At 40.6% G+C, this 19,246-nt stretch overlaps 1 protein-coding gene across 1 annotated transcript in view; it reads left to right on the top strand.

Annotated features, from left to right (window-relative positions):
* Positions 1-19,246, top strand: part of ASCC3 (activating signal cointegrator 1 complex subunit 3) — a 514,213-nt gene that overhangs the window by 437,116 nt on the left and 57,851 nt on the right. The window contains exons 35-36 of the mRNA XM_048844924.2: positions 6,257-6,368; positions 6,793-6,927. Of these exons, the coding sequence (XP_048700881.1) occupies positions 6,257-6,368; positions 6,793-6,927 (247 nt within the window). The remainder of the gene's footprint in view (positions 1-6,256; positions 6,369-6,792; positions 6,928-19,246) is intronic.

The raw sequence follows: 19,246 nt of genomic DNA, 5'->3' as shown, positions 1-19,246 counted from the left end.
GCTGTGCTGGCAAAAGTCATTTTTTTACACCCATATAGTGAACCTATATCTATAGAGGGTTGCAATAGTACAAAAATTCCCAGAGTAGACAAGCCCCTAGACTTTTCCACCTTTCTCTCTCATTTTACTTTAAAAAGAAATTGTTCTTAATAGTTGAAGAGGAGCTAAGCCTTCTTCAAAGGAAAAAGGTATCAGAAGGTTAGGTGAAATGAGAAGAACAGAAGGGAAGAAGACTCAAAAGTTTATGAATGGGGAAGTATAGAGGCTGTAGCCAATCAGAATAGAGGGATTTATATTAATCAAAGTCCAGAGGTAAAAGGATGGGACTACATTGCAGCATGATAACTTATTAATACCCCTAACCAGGACTAATAGACCATGCTGATAAACACCTATTTATCTCCTTGGGGCTTTTGGCCTCTGAGTTTTAGTTCAGGATATTGGTTTTTACGTCATAAATATGAAACACACTTATGTTACTATTTAAGTAGTGTAACAAGACTTTTTTCTTCCCAATTACCTTTGGAAGCACAGAAATATGATGTGACTCATACTTATCTGGGATTGTATATGGAAATGTAGTACTTTTTATTGACAGATTAACAGCATGTTTTGAGATTGTGAAGTTGGTTCATTTCATTACCAAGCAAAAATTGTACTGTATGTCAGTTTCACAAAACATTAGTTTCAGTTCAGTGAGTAGAGAAGGGTCATGAAGTTGATAGGGTTATCAGAAACCTAAATGATGAGGAATTTCTGCAGTACAGCCTTGTCTGTTGCTCATAAATCTTGGCGTGCTGGGCGTTTGCACAAGCATGACATTACTTCTCCTCCTTAATCTATTGTGAATGGTGAGTTCTTCAGACCCCGGAACCAGGTGCCTGTGTTTCTGGCTGGCTACCTCCCTCACTTGAGAGAGATCCTTTTTAAACCGTCAACATTCTTTTCTTCTGCTGCATTCCTGGGCTTTACCCCTTCCAGCCAAAACTAGTTTTGCAGTTTGGCTCCAGAGAAAGTAAAATCTTCAAACCTTAACATTTGGGCATTGTCTCTTAACAATCCTCAAGTGTTTGCTTCAGGGATTGCTTATTGTGAGCCATTATTTCCATGCCCGCTTGGGTTTCCTTACTGCCCACTATTAAACTAAACCAATATATTCATACAGTAAACATCCCAACAACAAGGTAAGCATGCAGTATCCATAAATTATTCCAGACGGCTACAATTCCATTCCATTCCAAACATGTCCGAAGAGTACTGCGTTTTGGATTTAATTGTCAACTAATTGAGTTACAACCCTTTAGCATGCACAAGTTGCATCCCATTCACATGAGATGGTTGCTCTAACCTGTAATGATGATTGTGACATTACAAGAACATTTCCCACCCCACCCCATGGGAAAAAAATATTCCTCTGAGAATGTTGTTAGACCCCAGAACTTACACACTGAGAAGCCAAATTACGTGATCCAGCTGCTCTTCTGGATCATGCTTTGTCCAAATAGACTATGAATCTGGGCATACAACAGGAAAAGTATCTAAGCAACATGCAAGCCATGCCTCAAATTTACAGGTGCCCGGTATTTCTGAATTTGTGGTTAAAAACTCCCTTGTGTAGAAAAACTACTTGTGAAGGTCTAAATTAAGGCAGTAAACCCACTGGCAAATTCCTTTCTGACCACCGAGAAAGTGGGATCTGATGTCTTGGAGTCCTCTGATAAACATAATCCAAATCAAGAAAGTGAGACGTAGCAGAGTTCTTGCTACCATGGTGCTATTTAAAGGAATACAATAAAATAAGTATATAACCTGCCAAAAGTAATTTTTATTAGTTTTCAGTCATAGAACAAGTAAGCAAATACGAGACAGTAATAAGTAGACAAATGTACTCATAAAGATTATAACCTACACATACAATGGTAACACATCAGCTCTGTAGTAACAGGCTTAAATGAGGCCGGGCAGTTCCCTTCCCAATCAAACATTGAATCTCAGCCACTTCAAGAGGATGTCCCCAACACAATAAACACCCACAGACACTGCTGGGACTTGCATACTGTGCTTCCCCAACAGTGATGTGCTCAATAACATGGATTCACCACAACATCTCACTGCCAGGGATGTGATCAGAAGGTGCCGCTTCCAATGAATTCCTCTGGCTGCCTAGGGCCACAAGCCAAGGGAAAGAACATATGAAGATGACTTTGAATGTGTATCCCATATTAAAGCTTGTACTTAAAGGATATTGTGTTTTCAGAGTTGTAAGTCTCAAGAAGCTTACATTGAGGTTGGTATTGAATTTAGTAGATTTTGCTTAAAAAAAAAAAAGAAAAGAAAACCTTCACAGTAGCAAGATTATTTGTGTAATATTTTCAGCTGTCTTTGCAACCCACTTACATTATGTGTGTCATTATTACTACCGTATAACCTGAACACAAAAAACATGGGTCTGTAACAAATGACTTCACAGCATTGACAGTTATAGCAGGACCATTTCAAGCCTGATGAAAAATTTCCCAGAGAGATCTCAGGTCAGGTTTATATAAGCTAAACAGGAAACGATTGCCACTGTCCACATTAAATCCAAATGTTTTGTGTAACTTCATCTACATTTTATGTTGCTACACATGTCTCTATCATTCTCAACTGATGAAATTCCACACTTGCTTAGATTAGATAAATAAGTTCATGTTTCATGGTTTATTATTCTTGCTAAACTCTACTAGGTTTGCAGGGAGGGGGTTAAATATATTATTTTAAAGGACAATAAAAAGTTAGTTCCTTCAGTTTTTCATTGTTTAAATTTTATGTACTTTGTACATTTTTATGTTACTTAGAGGTTTGTTATTGCTGTTTCCCAGTGGACTACTAATGGAAGTTAGCCTGTCTAGTCCATGTGCTAGATGGTGTTAGTATAAAACTGCCTTTGACTTTCACACCTCTCAGGGGACGAGTAATTGTTGTGTTCAAACAGCCTGTAATTGTGATCCCGCTGGCTTTCTCAGTACGCTTCTGGCTATTAGAATCATTAAACAACTCAGCACCTGTTAACAGCATTGTAAATATTCAACCCTGCTTGTGTGCAGGTTGAGCCCAATATAGGAAAAGGCTTACAGAGCCCAGCCTCATAAATTAGAGCTTCTGACAAGTCAATTATTGTGAAACTGGGTTTCACAGTGAAATAAATGAAATGGTGTGCTGATAAAAAGGTAGGCTGACTGTTTATAGCAAAGGGAAAATAATGACTAGATGGTTCAATGCAGTGAGCATGAAACGGCATTGTTTTTATTCTTTATCTGTAATTAAATAGGTAATATAGCTTCATAGCAGAACTGATGTAAAGTACAGTTTATATACTTTGAACATACTAGCATGCAAACAGATCTGCATTTATCAAAATTCTATATAATCTCATTCATAAAATCATTATTGAAAACAAAGTAATATAATCTTTACAATTGAATGGCTACACTATTTATTGGGACAAAGGTACACTGAATGACTGAGAAGCTCCCTTGGGTGTGGTTAATATTATATTTACCCTATTACAGATACTAGTTAATATACGCTGACAGTACTTCACTCAAGATCACAAATAACTGGAAAATTCTTCTTTTCATAGTCAGATTTGCATTGGGAACTTGGAAAATTTTTCCCTACAAAATTGCCAAAAGTGTAGATATCAGCAATTTTAGAAAACATCTGAAAAGGTCTGCAAAAATATTACGTTTTGTAGGGTTCTAAGAAGAAATTTGCCTATCATGATTTCTTGTTAAGCTGTAAAGAACAGCAAATTAGGCAAAGAACATGTAATACAACAATAGTGACAAAGCTATTTTCAAGAATTTGATAAGATTAAATTACTAATACAGGTCCTGATCCTGAAAAATTCATTACTTAGTGCTGTACGTATCTCATTTTTAAAATAACAGCATTACTAAATTGTCACTTTAAGAGGACTGCACACAGCAGTACTAAAAATATTCTAGTTTTTGGTCTGAGCTTTCGAACACTACGTACTACTCTGCACCCAGAAATGAGCATTAGCAGTATGAGGCCCTAAACTGAGATCATTTTAGTATTGCTGTGTGCAATCCGAAAGAGGAATTTTAAAAAAGTCATGACAATGAAAATAAAAGATAAAGAGAAGTAAACTGCTTTCCATTTTTATCAATATAACGTTGTTTTGAAAATTCTGAAGATTAACTGAGATAAGTTAATGATGTGTTGCTGAAAGGAATACAGGAATAACTTTCTTACAAATTAGCTTTTCTTTGGACAGGTCATGTGGCTCTGAATGCATTATCTATGATACACAAGTTTTTATCTAAACACATTAAAGGTGGTTTGTTTGTTTTTTAGTTGGGCAGCACTCTTGCTTTAAATCTATATGATGAATACTTGCTTTGAACACAGTGTAAAATGAGTATACCGAAAACATTAGGGTCTTGTAGTCATTTACACTTGTGCAAAATTAGTTGTAATATGCTACCAGATCAGAATTTCTCACTCACTGACACTGGGTTTTATACCCACTTTGCCCAGGAGTAATTAAATATGCAAGGCAGCAGAGAATCGTGCCCCTATTTTGTGTCTGTGTATGATTACTAGAAAAGAAATCAGAAGATGCTTGTGTAGCTATTTAACACGCTGTTTCTCTCAGGTAAGCTGCTTGAAGTAAAAACATGTGATCAGATAAAGAGGCTGCTAAAAATTCAGTGTTACAGAAAATATTTTAAAAAATCAGTTGAACTTCTAGTCTCTGTTGCTAATGCTAGATTAAAGGAAACCTGTAGCAACTAACTAAAGAGTGTGTGGAATGAGACTTATTTTTCCTTATAAATTTTCCCACCTATGCTAACACCAGTGCATCAGCAATAGTCAGAGCAGTAGTGGAGACGGGGCTCTAGTCTGCTGGTGCCATCGGAAGAGATGTTCAAAACGCTGGCAGCAGCGGCCGCTGGACTACTCTAGAACTTTCCCTTGTTACCAATGGCGGAGCTGAAGGGGTGGCAGCAATGCTGGGATATTTTCGGAAGAGCTCTAAAGTAACTGAAGCAAAAGTGTGAATGAAGGAGCATCTCATATAAGCATTTCGTATTTAACTGTAGGATCCATTTCAATGTGCTATTTTTGAATGACGTAAAAAAAAATCAACTATTTACAGATTTAAGAGGCATAAGTTCACAGCAGCTCAGTGTCCTCTTTTTTTTAATTGTGCTTTTGAATTGTTGACCTTTTCTATATTAAAAATGTTTGAATTATACTTTAAAATAGTGTTTTAATTGCACTGCTTGATTTCATAATTTATTTTTAAAGGTTTGAAACTAAAATTTAAGACTATACTCATTTCCTTTTACCAATTGTAGAGCCAATTCCTCACTTTCTTTCTTGAGTGGTCATATGGGGCCAAATTCATATGTCATTACTCCAGTTTTATTCAGGCAAAATTCCCATTGAAATCATATTAATTTTGTCTGAATAAGAACCTGAGGTTTTGGCCAAAACGTCAATGAGTCTTCTATTATTATGCATAGCTATAGTCAAATGTTCTGGCTCATTTAGAAATATCTTTCTTTAGTTCAGATAGCTAAGAAATATTATTACTGTACAGTGTGATAAATGTACATAAAGAGAAGAACCAGGAGACTATACTCTACAGTGTATACTAAATACTCCTAATGTAAAATGCCTTTTTTGATTAATTTCAGTTTTGTGAAAAGTTAGGCTGAAAAATATTAGTGTTTAATAAATCAAAACTTGGGTGTTCTGTGTGTTTTCAAAATATATCAATACAGCTAGCTTTATTATTGTCACTTCCAAAATACAAAAACATTTCTTTCTCCATCACTTCGCTGGTTAAAGGAAATATAGCCTTACCTGAGAACTATTGCTTATTTAAGCTTGGAGCCAAACAAGCTGGAAAACACTCCAGTTTACAGAATAAACTGTTTCATATTGTTTGATTTATCCTCAGCTATTTAATGCTTAAAATGTTATCTTTTCATGTATAGATCCTAGTAGTGTTTAGGCTACTCCCAGAGTCCATTTAAGAGTCAGCAATAAGAAGCATGGATTTCTCTTTAGACTCGAAAGGGGAAAAATTCTATGTTTACTTGCATGACCGGTGTGGATTCTTGCTTCATCCACGCTGCTTGTGCATGTTTGTAGAATGGCAGTCTAGTTACATTCATAGTCTTTTGAGAAGATGTCTTTATTGTTAAATATTGACAGTGTGCTTATGTAATTTATCTAGTTACTATAATTTAGATGATGTGAGCCATGACACCATGAACAAGTTCCTTTCAAACCTTGTTGAGAAATCCCTCATTGACCTGGAATGTTCCTACTGTATTGAAATCGGGGAGGTAAGACTAATTTATACTTCCTTAAGAATCCGTGAGTAAAAATACAGTAGAGGTAATCTTTAATGTCAATTTGTTATTTTTTTCAGCAAAGTTTTGTTTGTTCTTGTGTTGCTCTAATTATCTAATTATTACACAATTCAATAGATTTGCCCTGCATTAATCCAAAACTCCTGCAATAAGGAGACAATGGGAATCCCCAATTCCTGCTCTTAGATCTTGAAATTTCATGTCTGACTTCAGAAATAGAGCCTCTCACAAGTTTGTCAATGCTGAAAACTGGGTTTTTCCAATCAGTTTGGCAACTGGACTAGTGTGAGGCTGTTGAACCATTTTGCAATCTCATTTTCATCGCTGTCTATTTTAAAATACAATCTTTTCACGTGTTTTTATACATTTCATGGTATATTTTCTTCCCTTCTAACAGGATAATCGTTGCATTGAACCTCTAACATACGGCCGCATTGCTTCTTACTACTATTTGAAGCATCAAACTGTTAGGATGTTCAAGGATCGGTTGAAACCTGAATGCAGTGTTGAAGAATTGCTCTCAGTTCTGTCAGTAAGTGATAACTTTTTCTTCATCTTAATATATATAGCTCTTAATTTTAAAAGGCACAAATAACTTAGTGAATCTGTACACGTGCATGCACATACCCAAACATGATTAAATAGCATTTCTACCCTGTCCTTGAAGTAGTTAATGACCTACATTGTCTCCAAAGTTTGGTAGTTTTCCATTGCCTCATGTTGAACTCTGTCACCTACCTTGTTAGCTGAATGTCAGACAGAAATATGCAAGGCACCATAGCTGGATGTCTATCTTATCGATGATAAAGACAGGTCCCAGACTAGGAGTATATTGGAGACATCTGAATTGTCTTCTTGTTTCTCTAAGATTTTACTGGTGTAGATTGTGAACAGCAAAATCTAGTCATCCAAGAGTTGAACTGTCTGAGGATTTCTGGGCTCCTCCAAGTGAGCCATGAGCTTTATTAATAGAGGTGCTCCCTTCTCCTTACTCAGAAAGGGGAAAATATCCATGAATGACTCCTCCGTACAGAAACATAGACATTGTCACATTAGATATGATCAGTTGTCTGTATTTTAGAAGAAGATGTGAAATCCTCATAATGAACAATAATCCAAGGGAGAATTTTCCCCATAATGTGAGAAAGTTAGTGAATCTCTTTTTTAACGAAAAATGTGGTTTGATAGTCATTATATAAATATGTATATAAGTATTATTTTGGCTATTGTAACCGAGGATGTTATAGCCCATATATTGTAAACATCTAATCCTTTACTGGATGCTGTGCTCTTTGCCACTTGGGTGGGGGGAAAGTATTTTTATCAGTTTTATGTTTATTATCTTTTAATTTTATTGGAATGTTCCCTTGTTCTTGTGCAATGAGGGGGAGATTAAAAAAAAAAAAAAGCCTGACTGATCTCCTCTTTAGTATTTACTGTACCTCTACCGTATACCCCCAGCAGCTATGTTTACACTGCACACCACTGGCAGCAGCATGTAGGATATGTGTAGCTACACTCTGCTGAGAAAAGCAGGCTATGTCCACACTGCAGCATATAATTACACACACCAGTGAAAGGCTCTGGCAGGGGGAAGGCAGCAGGGAGCTGCTGGAGCTTTTCTCTTCTGCCTTTCCTTGCCAGACCCTATCCCTCCAGCCAGAGAAGGAGAAATTTCTCCTTCTCCTTTCCCTGCAGTAAGGAAGAGCTCCGGCGGCAAGGAGGCAGCAGGACATTATACTGCTATTTTTAGCAGTATAGACGGGGAAGACATTGCTTGAGCCTGTCGAGAACCGTGTAGGGTTCAGGCATGTCTTTACTCACCTAAGCAATGCCTCACTGTCTACAGTGCTATTTATACTTGTGCTAGCAAGGTGTGTAGTATATGTGCCTTTAGTTAGCTTCTCTCTCAACGAGGTAAACTTTTAAAGTCTCTCTTCATGTGGAAGACTTTTCGTGTCTCTAATCATTGTCATTGTCCTTCTGTAGGCCTTTTATTTCTGAGAGATAGACTGTATTTACTAGGGAACCCAAGAGAACAGTGTTCCAGATGAGGGCATACCATAGATTTACCTAACAGCATTATAATATTTATTATTATTAGTCTCTATCCCTTTATTAATGCAGGCTGACCTTTTGTTTGTTTTTTTCCACTGTTGGGCACAGAGCTGTCTATAGTGTTGCCCATGTGTTTTTTCCCAGTGATTACAATTAATGTAGAGCAGTGGTTTCCAAATTAGGGGTGCCCCTTGTTCAGAGAGAGCCCCTGGCAGGCCAGGCCAGTTTGTTTACTTGCTGTGTCCACAGATTTGGCCAATCACAGCTCCCAGTGGCCATGGTTCGCCGTTCTCAGCCAATGGGGGCTGCGGGAAGCAGCGCGGACCACGGGACATGGTGGCCACCGCTTCCCGCAGCCCCCATTGGCCTGGAGCGGCGAACCGCGGCCAGTGGGAGCCGCGATCGGCCGAACCTGCAAACACAGCAGGTAAACAAACCAGCCTGGCCCACCAGGGGCTCTCCCTGAACAAGCGGTGCCCCTAGTTTGGGAACCACTGATGTACAGATCCATCAGTATTTAAATTTTTCCTTCTCTGTGCATCACCTAGTACTTATCTATATTGAATTTCATTTAATATGTTAAATAATGCTGGTCCCACTACATATCCTTATTTGCCAAGGTGCTGGTAAAAAGGGAAGTTTCTTCCTAACCCCACGTAGTTAGTGATTGATCCAATTTCAAACACCTTCAAACTCTGGGGAATTTCAGAACCAAACTTTGTGACTGAGGCCCATTCCTACATAAAAGTTTTGCTAAAAATCTGCTGCAACTTATAAAATGTTTGTTTACATTCTTAAAACTAATTAGACAAAATAAAATCAATTAAGGTCCAAATTCTTTGATATGTAAACTTGAAAGGGTAAAACAGAGTAAGGGAAGTATGGAATCCTTATTATGTTGATGGTGAATAACTTTTATAGCCTACAGTTTTACTTATTTTTATGCAGATGTTGGTTTTCATAATTGCTAGTTTAATTATTATTCCATCTTTCTTTATTAAAGGTGTAAAATGAGTTTTTCACAATCGGATGCTGTCTTGAAAAGATTAGCATTTTAACAGAATTATCGCCAAGTTTTTTCTCAACACTGAATTAATGAGCTCTATAATTAAGGCAGTTGCTTCACACCACTATTATTAACCAATAACATTACATCTGTCTTGCTCCATTGATGCCCTCTTCCTACTTATTGAAACATTTAGCAGTTTTGGCAACAGGGAATTGCATGGCATGGGGTAAGTAGTCTAATTAGATGTAAGTGAAAATCCTAGGAGAAAAGGATATTTAAAAAGTAATTTGAAAAATCTCTTAATGATGCTGGCACTGAAAGCTGTAGCCTATAGTAGAAAAGGCATGTCAACATTGCAAAACATGATTATAATTTTAATCATTTTGCTGATGTGACTTACTTTTAAAGTTTTGACTTCCTTTGAATACATTAATTAAAAATAACTTCCTTAAACTCTTCTAAAATGTGTCTGCAAAAGTCTGTAGCATTGAATTATAGGTGTCTTTTTTTATTCATTGTCTTTCAGAACTACAGACTTTACAAAAATTAATTCTATTGTGCGAAATTCAGCAGTGACATATGTGGTGGTGTAATGTAGACATCAAGGAGCATTGTTGTAATTTGCAGGCTGTGAAAGCAGAAGTGTGAGATTGTAAGAGGGAAAGTAATCAACATGAGGGTTTAGGATGGAAGTTACACTGATTCATGACAAATTACCAACATGTAATTTACACAGCCTCTTGTCACCTGAATGCAGAAATTACTGGGTGAGGTGCTTTGATCTGTTTTATTCAGGAGGTCAAACTCGGTGACCACATTGGTCCCTTCTCGCCTTAAAATCTGTGAATTCCACCAATTCTATTTAAGAGCTCCAGGGGCATATTTTCCCTTAATCCAGTATTGCATACAAATGATAATTCCAAATTATGCACCAGACAGCTACCACTGGGAACCTGCAGTTTATCTCATGGTAAACTGGTTCGTATTCACTCAATCCATAGCACTGACAGTGTCCCCTCTCTCAAAACGAAAAGTCATTGGAAAAAGCAAGATTTCCTTCAACTTTCTTCCCAGTGACCAAGACAGTTGCTTTCCTGCGAGCCCTGCATCCCACTCTCATAATCTGTTTTTTGGGTTTCATAAGAATGGCCATATTGGGTCAAATCAGTGATCCATCTGTCCCAGTATCCTGTCATCCAACAGTGGCTACTGGGCATGCTTCAGAGGGAATGAACAGAATGGCAATTATCTAGCGATCCATTCCCTGTCATCCAGTCCCAGCTTCTGGTTGCCAGAGATATAGGGACATCCAGAGCATGGGGTTGTGGCACTGACCATCTTGGCTAATAGCCGTTGATGGACCTATTCTCTATGAACTGTTCTATTTCTTTTTTTGAAGCCAGTTATACTTTTGGCCTTCACAACATCCCAAGACAGGTGAGTTCCACTGATTAACTCTGCGTTGTGTGACGAGATAATTTATGATGAGATAACTGGCTCTGTGAATGAGGGGAAAGCAGTGGATGTGTTGTTCCTTGACTTTAGCAAAGCTTTTGATATGGTCTCCCACAGTATTCTTGCCAGCAAGTTAAAGAAGTATGGGCTGGATGAATGGACTATAAGGTGGATAGAAAGCTGGCTAGATCGTTGGACTCAGTGGGTAGTGATCAATGGCTCCATGTCTAGTTGGCAGCCGGTATCATGCAGAGTGCCTCAAGGGTTGGTCCTGGGGCCTGTTTTGTTCAATGTCTTCATTAATGATCTGGAGGATGGCATGGACTGCACCCTCAGCAAGTTTGCAGATGACACTAAACTGGTAGGAGAGGTAGATACGCTGGAGGGTAGGGATAGGATTCAGAGGGACCTAGACAAATTAGAGGATTGGCCAAAAGAAATCTGATGAAGTTCAACAAGGACAAGAGCACTTAGGATGGAAGAATCCCATGCACCACTACAGACTAAGGGCCGAATGACTAGGCAGCAGTTCTGCAGAAAAGGACCTAGGGGTTACAGTGGATGAGAAGCTGGATATGAGTTAGCAGTGTGCCCTTGTTGCCAAGAAGGCCAATGGCATTTTGGGATGTATAAGTAGGGGCATAGCGAGCAGATCGAGGGACGTGATCCTCCCCCTCTATTCGACATTGGTGAGGCCTCATCTGGAGTACCGTGTCCAGTTTTGGGCCCCACACAACAAGAAGGATGTGGAAAAATTGGAAAGAGTCCAGCAGAGGGCAACAAAAATGCTTAGGGGGCTGGAGCACATGTCTTATGAGGAGAGGCTGAGGGAATTGGGATTGTTTAGTCTGCGGAAGAGAAGAATATGGGGGGATTTGATAGCTGCTTTCAACTACCTGAAAGGGGGTCCAAAGAGGGTGGATCTAGACTGTTCTCAGTGGTAGCAGATGACAGAACAAGGAGCAATGGTCTCAAGTTGCAATGGGGGAGATCTAGGTTGGCTATTAGAAAAAACGTTTTCACTAGGAGGATGGTGGAGCACTGGAATGGGTTACCTAGGGAGGTAGTGGAATCTCCTTCCTTAGAAGTTTTCAAGGTCAGGCTTGACAAAGCCCTAGCTGGGATGATTTAGTTGGGGATTGGACCTGCTTTGAGCATGGGGTTGGACTAGATGACCTCCTGAGCCTTAAACACCCCTAAGGATGGAGATTCCACCACCTCCCTAGGTAACCCATTCCAGTTCTTCACCACCCTTTTAGTGAAATAGTGTTTCCTAATATCCAACCTAGATCCCCCACTGCAACTTGAGATCATTGTTCCTTGTTCTGTCATCTGCCACCACCTTGAACAGCCTAGCTCCATCCTCTTTGGAACCCCCCTTCACGTAGTTGAAGGCTGCTATCAAATCCCCCCTCATTCTTCTCTTCTGCAGACTAAATAAGCCCAATTCCCTCAGCCTCTCCTCGTAAGCCATGTGCCCCAGCCGCCTAATCATTTTTGTTGCCCTCCGCTGGACTCTCTCCAATTTGTCCACATCCTTTCTGTAGTGGAGGGCCCAAAACTGGGCACAATACTCCAGGTGTGGCCTCACCAATGCTGAATAGAGGGGAATAATCACTTTCCTCGATCTGCAGGCAATGCTCCTACCAGGGGTGGCAGGTTTGTATAATTTTTGGTGGTGCCCAGAACGGGTCCAAGTCCTGTCCCCCAACCCCGTCTAAGGCTCTGGGAGGGAGTTTGAGTGTGAGCTCTCAGCTGGGGTAGGCGGTTAAGGTGCGGGAGATCGGCTCTGGGAGGGAGTTTGGGTGCGGGGTCTGGGCTGGGGCAGGTGGTTGGGGTGCGGGATAGGGTGAGGGGTGTAGCACTTACCTTGGGTGGCTCCCAAAAGTGACCCGCACCCCCCTCTGGCAACAGCTCCTCGGTGGGGGGCCAGAGGGATCTCCATGCACTGCTGCCCACAGGCACTGTCCCCGCAGCTCCCATTGGCTGCAGCTCATGCAGCATGCGGACATGTGCCCCACCCCCAGGGGCTGCAGGAACATGCTGGCTGCTTCTGGAAGCAGAGCAAGCAAGCAAGTGGGCAGGCAGCCACCTTAGCCCTGTTTCACTGCCGGTGGTGGCAGCGGGGACCCCTGGCCCTTTTAAATTGCACAGGGGCAGCGGGAGGGGCCAGGGGTGACACTCTGGGGGAGGTGCACAGGGGCAGTTGACGAAGCCAGGGAAGAGACCCGGCTCCGAACTTTGATGCAGCTGGGACCCTGTGCTCTCATATTGGTGGAGCACAAGCACCACGAACCCATAAAACTCGCCACCCCTGGCTCCTACTAATGCAGCCCAATATGCCGTTAGCCTTCTTGGCAACAAGGGCACACTGTTGACTCATATCCAGCTTCTTGTCCACTGCAATCCCCAGGTCCCTTTCTGCAGAACTGCCACTTAGCCAGTCGTCCCCAGCCTGTAGCAGTGCATGGGATTCTTCCGTCCTACATGCAGGACTCTGCGCTTGTCCTTGTTGAACCTCAACCAGATTTCTTTAAGCCCAATCCTCCAATTTGTCTAAATCACTCTGGATCCTATCCCTATCCTCCAGTGTATCTACCTCTCCCCACCCAGCTTAGTGTCATCCGCAAACTTGCTGAGGGTGCAATACATCCCATCATCCAAATGAAGATGTTGAACAAAACTGGCCCCAGGACCGACCCCTGGGGCACTCCGCTTGATACCGGCTGCCAACTAGGCATCAAGCCATTGATAACTACCTGTTGAGCCTGACGATCTAGCCAGCTTTCTAACCACCTTATAATCTTCTTGGAGAGTAGGGATCTGGGCGTAGTGGAGATGGGGGCTGTGCTGGGATGAAACAGGCCAGCCCTGGGGAGCTGCCACAGGGCAGCAGAGCCTGCGGCAGGTGTGGGGAGGTGGTAGTTCTCTCAGGGAGAGATGGAGGCCAAAGGGGAGGCAAGGAAGTTGTGCAGCTGCTAAGAGGATCCAGACTGGATGTTGTGCCAGGGGAGGGGGCAAGGCAGGGGGCAGTCCCTGTGGTTGGATCTGGCTGCCCACTGAAGGGCCCAGATGCTGGATTTGCCTCGTCCAGTCACCCTGGACTTCCACAGATCTGTGAGGCTGAGGAGCTGCCCCTGCCCTAAGGACCCCTTGCCCAGAGCCGAACCTATGGGATCCATGCACATGTCGCCACAGGCCCCTCTGCTCTAGCAGCTCCCCTCCTCCGCAGGGGAGGAGCCCTGAAGCTCTCTTGTCACATGGGGATTTATCTCTTCTTTCCCACCCCCATCCCACTCCCTAGCATAGACTTCAAACTCAGCACCTTGAAGGGTTCCCCTCTTTCCCCTGTGCTGAGTGAGGTGCTCAAGGGACATGAATCTCCAAAAGAGGGCGCAGCAAAAATAAAAAGGTTGGGAATCTCTGACTTACATGAATAGTTCCAACAGCTGCAGGATGGTGCTTAGTTATCTGACTTAATGTGATTATGTGGCTGGGCAAATGGACACAGGTTTTACCTTTTTGTAAAGACCTCAGATCAGTTTACACTACTTTTTCTTTTTTCTTGCCATCTTCTAGCTGCTTTGCTTAGCTGCCTGTCATTTTGCTCTTTCATTTCTGTTTTTCTGTGTTTTTCCCACAAGAGGGAGCTCATCTGTGCTTATTCCTGTACCTTAAATGTAGGCGTGGAAGGATTAGATTTTTATTGGTAAATGTTAGTGAATGTCAATTTCAGGATGCACACACAAACCGAAAAAAAAAAAAAATTCCATTGGTGGTAATCAAAATTTATTGATAGGCAAAGTAAGAAAAATGCCAATTGATAACTTATTAGAGTTTGATTTAAGGATATTTACTTCATATATTTTGGCATCTGATGTTGACAATTTTTGTTTTAACCGTTACAACATTTTAACTTTTTGAATCTTGACATCAACTATCATTAAATAATTGTCTAGCCTCCCCCAACTGTCTGACTCCCCCATAATTTCCTGCAACAGTGAAAATTTAAATAGATAAAGCTTAAAAATAAATATTGATATTTGTCAAAAGTATAAAAAATATAAAAATTAAAATCTACCAAACAAATGCAAATTTTGTGCAGGGCAGGCTTTTTTTCCTTCTACTTTAAATCCTGGAGGTTTATAATCCTAAAAGACCACAGCAATGAGTAGGAACTCTGCTGTAAATGTGGGGTTATAGCCCTTCTTTCTGTGATTTAAGCATCAGTTCCTCCTCCAAGTGCCCACATATCCAACAACTATCTCTCTGCCTGAAGTTGGCAATAGGCTGTTGCAGCAGCGTGCACTGGGTTATACCTCTTGGAATTAGGCAGAAAACTTGGCACTGGCTGTGGCACTAGATTGGGTGGGCTAGTGAGACAGCTATTGTACTTCCTGGTATGTAAGTACCAATAACAGGTGGGAAGTCAGTTAAAACAGAAAAGGTCTATGATCACCTCCCCCTGTTTCAACAACTGCTATGACTTTCTGTTTTTAGGGTTTATTTCTCTGGTTTTTTACCGCCATTCTTTATATTCTGTATGTCACTATTAGTGCATGTCCTTGGCAATCTTATTCTAGTCATAATTAAGCATTTGTGAGTGTTTGCAGGACTGTATTAGAACAGAGTAAGTTTTCATTGTAGAACTGGAACCCTACTCTGTATCAATACGTAAGTTATTACTGCCCATGTCCAGTTTTTAGCAAGAACCTTTTGAGGCTGGTTTCACTTAGTTGGGAGGAAAGAAATTAATGATTTGTGAAATAATTTTCTACAAAAAAGTGGACAATTTTGCATTTTACTTTCTCCACAAGATGCCATAAAAACATTATTGGTCCCGCCCTGTTGTTAACAAGTAAAAATGTAAGGATTAAAAATTAAGGATCTAAAAATTAAGGATTTAAGGCAATAAGCCATCATTTTATTAAATTATTTTTGCTTCTGTTCTCTGAATCTATTCATGAAAAATCAGATCACTTCTACAAAACAAGTCAGGTTCTAAGAGATGCTTATTGATGTATTGATCAGTTTCAAAAGAGGTAAAGGTACTATTGTGAATTTCTTATGGATATACATCTAAAACTGACTGTTTCCAGCATGTTGTTGTTTTTAGGAATGGATTTCGGTGTAGGGAACTGTTGGTTACATATATTTTACCACTCAAACTTCATTTCACATGAAAGAGCAATCAGTCCCTAGTCCTGTAAAGGTTTATGCATATGCTTGATTTCATATACTGGGAGTTAATTCTAATGACTTCAATGAACTACTCACAGCACATAAAGTTAAGCACATGCATAAGCTTTTGCAGGATCAGGGCCTTAGTTTGTATACCTCATGTTCTCTCCATATCCTTTCATTAGGTGTTCACATACGCAGATCCATTTGTAGGCTCAGAGCTTTAATTTGTAATCATAATTTTTTCCAAAGAGCATGACAATAAACGATTAATAATTAAGGCTGCAGTTTTGTCGTGGACGTCTGTGGTGGTGTATGCACACCCTGTCCTCCTTCAGGGTGGATTGTGGATGTGCTGACACCGTGGTTACAGTCTGCCAGACTGTCTTGGGCCTCCCAACATTGCAACCCAAAGGCCAGAGTCAAAGCAGCAGCCCTTGGGTTCTGGCATGGCCTGAGACAATATGGCCACCAGTGAGCACAGGGCAGTGTGGCCTAATGGCCGGAATCAATACAGCGGTCCTTGAGTGCAGGATAGCACAGGCCTAATAGCCACATCTGAGGGCCATCACCAAAGTGGATGGCACCCGGGGTAGGTGAACCCAGGCCCACCCAGCTCCACCGGGTCCTAACCCAGGGCCCTAACAGTGGCGAAGTGGTCTGCCATTGGGTCAGGTGGGAATCCAATCGCAACATGCTGACCTTACACGGGTGGGAGATACTCCACTTCCCTGGGTCACTTCAGGAAACCCAATAGGAAGTTGCAGTCCATATGACGTCTGGCTCTCCAGGCTCCTCGGTGCAGGTAATTCCCTTAGACTCTGACTCTAGCCAGTCAACTGTAGGCAAGAGGTCTCTGGCGCACATGGCTGTAATGGCTCCTGGGCTGGAGCCTCCACTGAGCATCCTTCCTCCTTGGTGGTCAGCCCAGACTGAGCTGGGCTGTTCTCTTTTATACTAGCACAGCAGTTGGAGCATGCCCAGTGCGGTCTGAGGGGCAGGACTTCCTCCATCCATAGTGTGGAATTTACTCTTTCCTGCCTAGAGCAAGGTATGCATACCCCGTCACAGAAGCCATGAATTTGAATAAATTCCATGAAATGGCCCCAAACTGAATGGTGTTGTGAGCTAGTGCATGGGGTTGCAATGCCACTCAAATCTGGCCCTCTGGCCTTCCATCTCCACCTACAGGGGGGAGGACATGCCAAACCTAAGTGACACTGCAAACCCCTTTCCTAGGTCACAATGCCTGGATTGGGAAACTGGGCCCAGCTCCACAGGACAGAAACCCCCATTGTAAGGTGAGCATAGTGTGGGCTTGCTCTCCAAACATCCTCTCCTGGCTCCCTGCTCCCCCTTTCCATTACAAGTTTGTTGTTTTCCCACACCTCTGCTGTAAAATTTATTTAAAATTTCTGTGACAAAATCAAAGGCCCAATAATAATATGTAGCAAATGGGGGAGGTAATCCAAATAAGGGATTTATGGGAAGGGATAGCTCAAAATAGACATGGAATTGTTATATGTAAGAATCTTTGCAACAATATTGACTTGTTTTATGCCAAACTTTATGCACTTCTTTCATTTCCTGTGCTATAATAATAAAACATAATAGAATTCAGATGACTAAAAGTTAAAAATGTTAAACATGGGAACTAGCAAATAACAAATTTTCAATATTAGTAATAGACAATGATATGCAGACAAGCTGTATATTTTCACAAAATTTCACAAAAATCTTTACAATTTTGTTGGAGGCCATTTGAATAAGCAAAAAAATTGTCTTGTGCAATATTGAAAAGAAATGACTGCTTTTTGCATTGAGTCATATAGTATGTTATATTGCATGTTCCCATGTGAAATGTGATGTTCTTCAAAATGAAATTTTGCAGTACAAAATTGTTTTAAAAATCCAGGTGTTTATTCATAAATAGGACCATTTTAAATGTAGTTTGGCCATCTGTGACTATTTTGACCATTTGAACTGCTTACTTATGCAAAAGTACCTATCTTCACTATTATCTTGTCCATTGTTTGCCTGCCCTTCCATCTGTTGCATATCGTCATCGTCCTAGACAGTGAACTCTCTGAGGCTGGTCTTGTTTTACTCAGTTGTGCAGTGCCTAGTGTAGTGGAGACCTGATCCCTGGTTGGAGTCTATAGGTCACTACCCCAATTATATCTATATTAATTACTTAATGAGTCCATTTTCACTAAAAAAAAATGTCCTATTCTCAAGTAGAAATAAATTTAATCACTCTCATGAAAGGAAAACAAAATACTACAATTTCTGTATTTCATGATTTTCATATCTCAATGGCGATCTCTAGCTCAGCCCTAGTAACATATACTTTTTAACAGAAAACAGGGAGTTAATTCATAAATGAGAATTACCTTGTTTTTCTCTAGTCCCAGTAGATGGTGCAGCTTGGAACACAGCTCATTCTGTAGTACTTGAACATAGTCATTTTTCCAAACAAGATGGCATAGTGAATTTTTCACTGCAGGCATTCTAGTCTGATGACCTCAATTTTGAGTGTCTCCCAGACATAAGTAATACCATCATTGTTTGATTTTTAGTTCTGGAGCTAACTTTAAACTAAAAACACCTGGTGCTGCTTGCCTTCCCAGCAAAGCACAATCAGTAGGTAAATCAAAATGACAATGCCCACCACTCATGGCTGGCTGACTGTGGCATATTGTATTTTTTCTTAGCTCTTCCCTCCTTGTGCTATAAGTTAAAAAGCAGAAGAAGAAATCTGGCATTTGTGAAATAAAATGTGAGCCCCATTAGTCCTATAGTCATTCACTCTTTCACCTATGATAAACAAACTTTTTTTCTTCTGTTAAAATTATGTAATTCCATATCTGTTTCTCCTTGTCAGTTTAAAAAAACTAGAAAGAATGCTCATGCAAAGTTAAAATTAAACGTACAGAATCAATTAAATTATTTGTTTATAGTGAAAGGTTTGTACTATATGCTTCCTAGTGCCTAGACAGAAGGCTGTAAAATGGATAAATGCTCCCCATTACTATAGCATAATTTAATTTAATTTAATTTTTTGTTTTTATTGTATTTAAGGGAAAAAATCTTATGAAAGAGAATATCACATCACTTTGTTAAATTGCTATACAGTCTTATTGTTGAT

The sequence above is a fragment of the Caretta caretta genome, chromosome 3, assembly GCF_965140235.1.
Source record: "Caretta caretta isolate rCarCar2 chromosome 3, rCarCar1.hap1, whole genome shotgun sequence".
NCBI lineage: Eukaryota > Metazoa > Chordata > Testudines > Cheloniidae > Caretta > Caretta caretta.
Note: the sequence above shows the minus strand (reverse complement) of the source record. Positions and strands in the feature narration are given on the sequence as shown.